General features: G+C 50.1%; 1 protein-coding gene across 1 annotated transcript; it reads right to left on the bottom strand.

The window, feature by feature from the left end:
• Positions 1–5,431: 5,431 nt before the first annotated feature.
• On the bottom strand, positions 5,432–8,239 carry LOC125510434 (CASP-like protein 5A1). Its single transcript, XM_048675609.2, has 3 exons — positions 7,559–8,239; positions 6,056–6,188; positions 5,432–5,930 (listed from the first exon to the last, which is right to left on the bottom strand). Exons 1-3 carry the CDS (start codon positions 8,002–8,004, stop codon positions 5,727–5,729), a joined length of 783 nt encoding a protein of 260 aa, XP_048531566.1. The 5' UTR covers positions 8,005–8,239; the 3' UTR covers positions 5,432–5,726.
• Between the last annotated feature and the right edge of the window lie 1,254 nt (positions 8,240–9,493).

Genomic DNA, 9,493 nt, shown 5'->3' with positions numbered 1-9,493 from the left:
TCTTGGTTAGAGGAGGCAAGAATTTCACATATTTTTCTTGAGTATACCAATTAGATTCGTAGCTAAGTTTGTATGATATGCATCTATCTCTTAGCTAGGGTCCATTGGCTACGTAGCTTAGGGTAATTAGCAAGGAACTAATCATGCATGCATGCGCATGCTAGTACCAGCGACGACATACACGGACGACGTAATAGTAGTGATATGCAAGCAAGCGTAGCGCTCTCGCTGGTGAGGCTGATGGAGATCCTGGCGAGCGTTGCGATCTCTTGCGCCGCCGCGCGCAAGTGCTGACGCGCCCTTGCCACGGAGCCGCCCTTCCTTCTCTGCCGCTGGCTAGGGGGCGCCTGCCAATGCTCCTCCCTTTCGGCTTCCTTGTTTGGGAGCAGCGCCACGGTTGGGAAGGTCCGCCTGGCTCGAGCTTCGTCCACGCGCCGCTGTAGGTGCTCTGCCCCGGCCGTTCCTTGATCGGCTCCTTCGTGCAGGCCTCGCCAGCCTCTTCGACGACCACGTCATGCATGCCACTCGCGTCGGCGTCCTCCTCGAGTGCTTCGACAACGGTGATGAGTCGGAGCCTGGCGTCTACGGCCGCCCTGTCTGCAAATTTCTCTCCGATGCCTGCCACATACTCAAGGAGAAAAGAACATAGGTGTATCGGTGTTTTTCCTTTCCGCTAGGCCTGGTTCTTCCACTTCTTGGACAGGAGTGTGCGCGTGCCTGTACCGGACGCCGGCAGAACCTCGGCAGGAAGACAACGGGGACTACGGAACACACGAAAAAAAAAGCTCGGGTCAGCGGCACACCAGATAAACGTCGCGGTGCTTGGCTGCAATTGGGAAGAACAAATCCGACCACCACGAGCTTGAGGCCGTCTACATCGGCAAGGATTAAGCGACAGTCGTCAGTTAGGTGTGAAGGTCCCCGGGAGCTTCCCAAGATGATGGACGCAAACAACTCGACGCACATGGGGCAGCGGGCGCTCGGCTCGAACAGGTTGATCCACAGTTATATCAAGGAGAGATTGGAAGAGGAGAAGACATGCTTCCAATGGAAGGGGAAATGACTCCAATGAACACACGTGATGGTCGGTATTAAAATGGTTGCATTGATAGACGCTTAGTGGCCAACGTGGATGCATGGAAAAGATCGTTCTTATTCTGCCGATGGAGAGAAAAATCGGTTCACACCTGAGAGTAAGAGAGAGATCAGATGGAATGCATGAGTGGGTGAAAAATTGCTGACATGGCACAAAGCTGAGGTGGATAACCTACATGTTGAGAGAATGTCTTGTAGTGGGGAGCAACTTCTTAAAAATGATAGATATCGTCCACAAGTCACGTGCTAGCACTAACACGTTCCATCAATGCATTTTTTGTTGCTTGTGCATGTATTTATTATTTGCCTGTCAAGCACGCATATATGAGCCTGATTGATAAAATGTGACAAAAACTCATCAAGTTGCTTGTGCATGCAAATAACATTGCTTTGTATTTATTATTTACTTGTCAAGCACACATATATATGAGCCTGATTGATAAAATGTGACAAAAACTGATCAAACAAAGGAATGGAGAGATTCCAAACTTACCGGCAAAGGAAGTAGCTCCCCGTGTCCGCGCCTGGTAGGCCGCGAGCGCTGCCTCCAGTCTCGCAACAGAGCAATGCTACACTTACGTAAATAATGTTACGTGTTTTACGTAAAGTGCAACGTGGCTAATTAGTATTGGAGAAGGGGGAGGAAGGGGCCCCACCCACCTGAAAATTAGGGGGGGCCGAAGTTAATTAGTTAGGCAGTTTACATTAGTCTTCGTAGGCCTTACGTAGATGTAGGATTATTGCTCGCGACATGACCCTGCATGGCATGCTCCCTTTGCAGCGCCAGCAGGGCAGCCCCATGCTAGGCCTGCAGCTGTTGGATGTGGTTCTCCCGCTCGGACATCCACTCCTCCAAACGACGGATCGTCCTTCAAGTTGAAGTAGATGAACCTCAGAGGAACACCCACTGCCTGCTTGATGAGGACGTATATCATATGCAGCCCAAGCACTGCCCAAAAGTCCTCTTCATGCCAATCGTCGTCTCCATAGATCTGCAAGACAACAAGAGAAGAGAGGTCTTAGAACTCTTCTGGTCAACATGAGCCAGAAACTCTTCTACTCCCTCCGTTCTAAAATAGATGATCCAATTTTATACTAATTTTAGTATAAAGTTGGGTCATCTATTTTGGAACGAAGGGAGTAGTTACTAGTGAGCTCCATCTGCAAGAGTGAAGACGGACAATGAGAAAACAGAGAGAAAATGCATTGTTGGGGGGCTGTGCCCCCCCCACCCCCCCCCCCCCCCCCCCCCCCCCCCCCAGCCTGGGATCAATTTGTGAAGAGAACTTGCTGAGGAGGGATTAGATTATTCTTTTAGCATTTGGACCCCCAAACGCCGAGGAGGTGCGGAGGAGCCTCGGTGTGAGGTGTGCATGGGCTCGGCCTCTTTTGAGCGTGTTGGTGGTGCGACCAAGCAGTGCTTGTTGCGTGTGTGCATGAAAACGAAAGAGGAGGAGCCCGAGGGGAAACTCTTGCTTGTGGGAGGAGAAGGAATCGGAGGGAGATGAGCCTACATTGGAGGAGAGAAACGAATGCAGGCTAGGATTACGAGCTCATGATGGGGCGCCTTAAATAGGCCAACAGGGCCTGTTCATGCTATCAAAACATGGACGTCGTCGACGTGGAGCTCTAGATGGGGCGTCGTACAGTGGTGGTGGTGACCTAGGTAGGGGATGATCACTAGTGGTGGGCTGGGCCTAAGGCTGCTGATGTTGCCTGTTGGGCTGGTAAGTGATCTCCGTCCCTCAATAGTTATTTTGATTGAATAAAGTCTTGTGTTCTTAAAAAAAAAGGAAAACCAACAATATGTTCTTTTTGTCAACCAACTTACATGATTCTTACTAATCACATCACAATTGTTGATAACGTTCTTTCTTCTCAGTTTTCATTGATCAACATCTTGCAGGTCTCCATTGATCAACATATTGATCAACATCTTCTCAGTTTTCATTGATCAACATCTTCTCAGTTATCCAAGACTCTGAATACCAAAGCTATGTCCTCTGCAGGTCTTCATGGCTGGAATGTTATTAGTAAGTGGGCCGTTCGTGTATTACCGGAAAAGGGAAGCAAGTCTAATGCAAGAGGTTTCAAGAATCCCGACAACCCTCCTAGGTTTTAGAACAGACCAGTTAAGGGATTTGACCGGTCGCTCGTGATGATTCTTCATGCCATTTTGGTTTTGCTGTATACCTTTTGCCATTGTAAGGGCATCTCCAAACAGACCCATAAATCTCCCGCAACTGTTTGGATCGGGCTGTTCGGACCGCGAAAGCCATTTAAAACCGATCTGTATCGGCCCGCGAAGCGGTCCAGACGCGATTTCTCTCGTAAATTGGAGAGAAAAGTAGGGGAGGTTTGCAGGAGTCCGGACCACTTCCAAGACCGCTTCTTATCGCCTTGGCCCACCAAAAAAATCCTCGCCCCTTCCGTGCGCGCTCCCACCCGGCGCTAGCTGCCCGCATTCATGCCGCTGCAGAGCGTGCCGCTCCGCGTTGAAGACGGCTCAGGGCAGACGCGACCTTTCACTGCATCCGTCATTTCCATTAACCTCGTGTTGAAGCCGAGAAACCTACTTCGGCCACACGTCCGTTCATAAGCAGGCCGGCATTAAACGCAACGCCGACCGAGCTCCTCCAGTCCTCCCTCTATTTAAACGATGGCATGCGTCGGGCAAGAAGCACACCCCTACGCCGCTCCCCCATCTCCTTCTTCATCATTTTCTCCACCCTTTCGATGGCATCCGACGGGCAGGAAGAGACTTTCTCTGACATAAAAGCCGGCATGATGGCCAGCCGAGCCCGGCGGATACAAGCGAGGCAGCTTGCTGCTTCACCTCCCTCCCCTAGGTCAAAGGAGCAAGTTGTCGCTCCAATCCGGCGCTTGATTCAGCAACTCGCCACTCCAAGCCAGCTCGCGGAGGAGTGGCGAGTTGCTGCAGGCCGGCGCAGCCGCTCCTCCAGTACCTACGACCGCGCCATCTACTGTCGACGCGCGCATAGCCACGCCATGTAGACAAAGAAAGAAGGCGGGTGCGTAGAGGAGATCGATGAGTCGGTGGCCAGCGCATCCACTTCCACGTCCACTGGAGACTTCGAGGGAAGTAGAACGCGGGAGCCCGTCATTACTTGGGTCCCAGGAAGGCCACCGCCGACGCGTCGCCGGCTTGCACAGCCGGTGACGTGCCCGGTTTCTTGTTTATCTTAGACCATCCTGGCCTGGGCGTCCACGGAAGCACCCTTCCCCTCCGGCTGAAGCACCCTCTTCACGACACTCCGATGAGCGGCGCAGCCGGACATGGGGAAGATACGAGGGAAGAATATGCCTCCGGGACTCCCGGCAGTCCGGTGACGAAGGGATCCGCCGCGGCTGGTCCTAGACTAGTGTAGTGTATACGTGTCGTGGGAGTGAAGCTTTGCGCGACCATACGTGCACATAGTTTTAACTTTTTAGTTATTTTTTTTCCAAAATGTGACAATTTGCCTTCGGTTTGTATGAAATCTGGTCGAGTTTGCATGAAATCCGACCGTGTTTGCACGAATTTCGTCCGGTTAGTTTGAGTTGTTGTGAAAATATATGCGGCTAGCTGTTGGTTGGCTAGTTCCTCCCTGTCTGCGAATGGATCCGAGTTTTTTTTTTCACGGGTTGCCCTTGGAGATGCCCTAATGCATCTTCTCTACAAATGTACCTGCAGGGGAAGCTTCTGACAGAAGCAGAAACCACAGTAGGTAGCCTTCTTACATTGTGCTGCCTTGGATTGAATTCATGAACCGAAACCTATGTAACAAATTGTGCTTTTTCTTCATCATACCAGCAGATTTCCTTGACCGAGTAAGAACGCTTTGGGTCTCAGCTTCATTGCGGAAGTCGGGTTGTCATTAACCGGTATGTTAGCCTTCAGATTCCATTTTGTTCGGATCATCAAAGCACCAAAAAAAAAAAGGCAGACCGATGCATGTAGATCCCGCTTGTGCGGGATCCGGAAAAGGATCCGACTACTTTGGATCTTTTGTATGCAGCATTTTGCTGCATTTTCGCAAAAGGCTGTTTTCAGTACCACTGCGCCAAGGCTCCCCTTCATCATCACAGCAGCAAAAGCCATGTAAAATCGTTTTCAGCTGAAACTTGATCCCATCTACTGGCATCAACATCTACTGGCATTAACATCCTGAGAAAAGACTCTGACCAATGGGGACTAACATACTTGGGGATTTCTATTTAGAAGAAGAACCAAGGGCCTACTGAATAAACTGATAATCTGGCACTTGTAAGCGACAATGGCGCTACACAAGTAATCTCCGGGCCTAAGATCCAGAGATCGAACAAAAACACGAAATAGAGTCGGATAGAATAGCATATCATAACCAACCTTGAGCTCTATCAGTTAGTTCATCTCCAGTTCACAACCACCAGCCCAGCCTCACATAATAAGAAGGCATACATGCATACACTGCTGAAAATAAAATGCAGAGCTTCACAACCACCCTTCCGAGCATCAAAGCTACTACCTAATTACTACAGAAATGTCGATAATATACGCTATTCGACGCGCATCCGTCCATCGCATCTCGGTCATGAGTACAGTTATATAATTAGACGTGCCACCTAGTTCGTTAAAACAGCCCCACAAACTACGCCCTCTGCACTCGGTACACCGCTGTCATGAGGTTAAAGAGGCAGGACGGCGCGATGGCGAACCAGGTGAAGAAAGCCATGGAGGTGGAGGCCATGAAGCTCGGGCAGTGGTTCTCCGAGCACATCATCAGGTCGTCGTTGATGAGAACGGTGATGCCTGCCGATCCGCTCGCTGCAGCGAAGGTCAGTGCTCCCGTGACCTGCAGATGAACATGAGAAGATACTTTGCTTGTTCATGTATGTGGAACATTTTTAGTGTAGGGATTCCACAGGGAACAACAGATGGCTGTTTGCTTTGAGGTGCCTGAGAAAATGTGTGACTTACCCAGTCCCCAATGGAATATATGGTGGTAGCTCGAGGAGTCCGGAAGGCGCGCTTGACAAGAAGTGCGTAGACGTCAACGGCGGCCAGAGCGAGGCTCCACAGGCATTGCAAGGCCTCTGCTGTTACGAGGAGGCTGCTCAAAAGAAGAACAGTGAGTTTAGTAATCGATCCCCTGTTCCAAGTTCTGAAAGCAACATCCTAAGTGAAAAACAATATCTAATTGCATCAAAGAAATAAGATAAAATACACTGCATGCTACTTTTGTTTCGTGTGGTTGTCAATGCTATCCCCAACACTGGCTAAATGTTGCTCTTAATATGGTCTCCTCCAAGTAGTATGAATATATTTTGTCAGTGTTCATTAATCACACTGTTCTGAATTCCGACAGCCAGAATGCTAACAAAACCTATCGGCGAATCGAATGAAGACAGCTGAGATGATATCACAGAGAACATGAGTATGTCACCATCTGATTTGCATTGCCTCTTTCAGGATGTCAGACTAATCATAAAACACTGGATGCACGATATGTATGTATGCACAATACACGATTGACCATTACAATCACACTATTCCGAATATCCATAACCAGAATGGTTGAGTGTGAAGCAAACTTATCAGCATGCCCACTGAAATGCTCTGTAGCGAATGCCCAGGAAACTAGGCATGCAAGCATCAAACTAGGGAGCAAAAAAGAAAGAAGGCTCAAGCTCATTGCTGTATCCAAGAAGACAGCTGAGTTGATACCAGAGAACATGGCCGTGTCAACAGCTAATTGCATTGCCTCTTTCAGGATGCTGAGCCAAATCAAAGGGCGTAAAAGTATCGAAATGCTGCGAACAGATACGAGCATCTGTCTTTGGAGGATTAAGAAAGCACCCAATAATAACTTATAGTGGAAACTCCGCGCTATTTGCAAGTTGGAATACGTGCTTGTATGATTCCTTCAGCTTGGATGTGAAATACTACTTAGTAGTAATCAGCACTTTACAAAAAAAGAAAATAGTACTCTTACTTGCTAGTCCTGATCACTGCCTAGTCCATTTTAGATGGCATGGTGTTGTACAACTAAGTTTAAGAAGTGGTTCTTGTTTGGTGAATTGGCATGATGCTAAAATTCCCTGTTCATGCTTGCTAGTATGTGTCAACAGGAACCCTGAACCTAAAATCATCCCAATTTTGTTACTCTATGGTACTAAGATCAAAAGGCGTTCAAGGGAAGATAAAAATCATCCCAATTTCAACCATGTGCAGAAGTACTACTAACAGGTGAGCAGACAGAGTCTACAAATTTGGCCAGCTAATATGGATGAACCCCTGAATTCTTTCTTAGCTGAAAATGAAAATGAGAAAACCCCAGCTCACAGGGCATCTGTTCCAAAATCCCCAACGAGGGATCGATCTGCTTTCAGAGCTAAAGAAGAAATGGCAGCCGGGCCGTGGATCGAGACCCTAGGGGGGTTGGGGGGAGAAAGAAGATGCGGAGTGGGAGGGAGCACTGACCGGAAGGCGGTGACCTCGTTGAAGTCGTCGGTGGAGGCCATGAAGCCGATGGCGGCGGCCGCGAGGAGCGCCTGCGCGAGGCGGGTGCCGAGCCCCCAGCGCGTCCCCGGCGCCCCCATCAGGTCCACCATCACCACCCCGGGCGGCGGCGCGTTCGCGTTCGCGCCCTCCACCTCCGCCGCCGCAGCCGGAGCCGGAGCCGGGGCCACCGCCTGCCCCTGTCCCTCTGCCGCCGCAGCCGGGGCCACCGGCTGTATCTCTCCCTCTGCCGCCGGAGGTGGAGCTGGAGCCGGAGCCGGGGGCGGGGGCGGGCCCTGTCCCTGCGGCTGCGCCTGTGCCGCAGCATCCGGAACGGGAGGCGGCGGAGCGGGGTGGACGACCGGATGGCTGGCCCGCGGGAGCTGGACGGCGCCGCCGTGCGCGAGCCACCCAAAAAAGTTCTGCATTGCGCGCTGGCTGAGCTAGAGGAGATGAGAGCCACCACGCGGCCGGCCGGCGGGCCGGGGTTTTGGGGGATTTATGCGGGGAGGAGGAGCAGGGCCGGCAGGAGCACGAGCGCGTAGGCCCCGCCGCCGCCAAGGTGGTTTCTTTCTCGCTCTCGCTCTCACTCTCGGTCAGTGAGAGTGAAGTGAGCGAGGGCGAGCTTGCTCTGGCTCGGTTGGTTCGTACACTCTGCGCGTGGGGCCGGCCTTGAGTTTCTTCTCCCAGGCAGCTTCCGAGAAGCTCACCTCTCCTTCACGCCTAGGGCAGGCAAGCAAAACCGTGTTCGACCATGGACATACATATGCCTCGCACCAAGGCAAAGGCCAAACAAGGCAATGCCATACGGCAGCACGATGGATCCACATAGAAAACTCTCTCAATGCTTACATGTGCACTTTGTCTCCTTGTTTCCCTTTTTCCCTTTTTTGATTGATTGACTTCCCTTTCCCACACCATGTTTCTATATTCAAATTTCAAAGAAGTAACTAATGTGTTTTTTTCGAATAAGTAACTACTCAACCTGCAAAACTAAATAAAGTAACTACTTCCCCCCGTCCCATAATACAATACGTTTTTGCAGCTTGAGCTTGCAAAAACATCTTACATTATGAGACGAAGGGAATAACAATCATCCGCAACCCGGATTTGTTCAACCTACTTCCCTTCCGCCATGAAAAGCTGTCTATTATGCCTACGACTGATAAGGTCCACGCGGTTTTCAAATCTGCAAGTACTACATAAGGAGCTGCGACGGGATGGAGGGCCTTGACCAAAAAGTGAAGGGAGTGCCGTTGAAGGTGGTATTTATAATATTGGACAACCATCGATAAATTTAGACGTATGAACAATATTAGCTAGAAAGTAGTGATCAAAGAATATATGTTTATATAAACTATATTGAAGTGTCCATGTGAGATCTTATGTACCTTTTGTGTATTTATTGGGGACTGCTACGCGTCGACAGATGAATCTTTTTAGAAGATCCGCTGCCTCACGAGTCGTCAGATTTGGCACAACTATGGTGCTGAGTCGTCCTTCACTTTTGCAACATACGTTGTGGTACAGAACTTTTTTTGCAACAGAGGTTATGTTGCAGAAAATATTTATAACAAAGGTTGTGTTGCAGATTTTTTTTTGCAACAAAGGTTATGTTGCATCCTTTTTGGCAGGGGTTATGTTGCATCGATCTTCGGTGATTGCGGGTCATGCACTACAGTCGCGATGATTGCACCGTCGTAATGAGAGTAGGGTACCCTCACGTACCAGAGCGAAGGGGTGGAATGTCACCGCTATGGCGAAGAGGCGGGGTAGACAGACACCAATGGTGTTGTCAGAGCTAACCAAGGCGACCAGGCTGAAGGTTATGACAGCGCCGGAGTTTTTTTGGGCGGAAGCGGTGGCCGTGGTGGTAGTGGTGATCGCGGCTACCACTCCGGCCACACCGGTTTTTAG

This window comes from Triticum urartu, chromosome 5A (genome assembly GCF_056163025.1).
Source record: "Triticum urartu cultivar PI428250 chromosome 5A, HENAU_Tu73, whole genome shotgun sequence".
Classification (NCBI taxonomy): domain Eukaryota; kingdom Viridiplantae; phylum Streptophyta; class Magnoliopsida; order Poales; family Poaceae; genus Triticum; species Triticum urartu.
This window is presented reverse-complemented; position numbering and strand designations above follow the sequence as displayed.

Coding starts and splice junctions, on each gene's coding strand:
- LOC125510434 (XM_048675609.2), bottom strand. CDS start 8,004: ATGCAGAACTTTTTTGGGTGGCTCGCGCACGGCGGCGCCGTCCAGCTC. Junction 6,189..7,558: donor AACGAGGTCACCGCCTTCCG/GTCAGTGCTCCC, acceptor TCTTTTGAGCAG/CCTCCTCGTAACAGCAGAGG. Junction 5,931..6,055: donor TATATTCCATTGGGGACTGG/GTAAGTCACACA, acceptor GTTCATCTGCAG/GTCACGGGAGCACTGACCTT.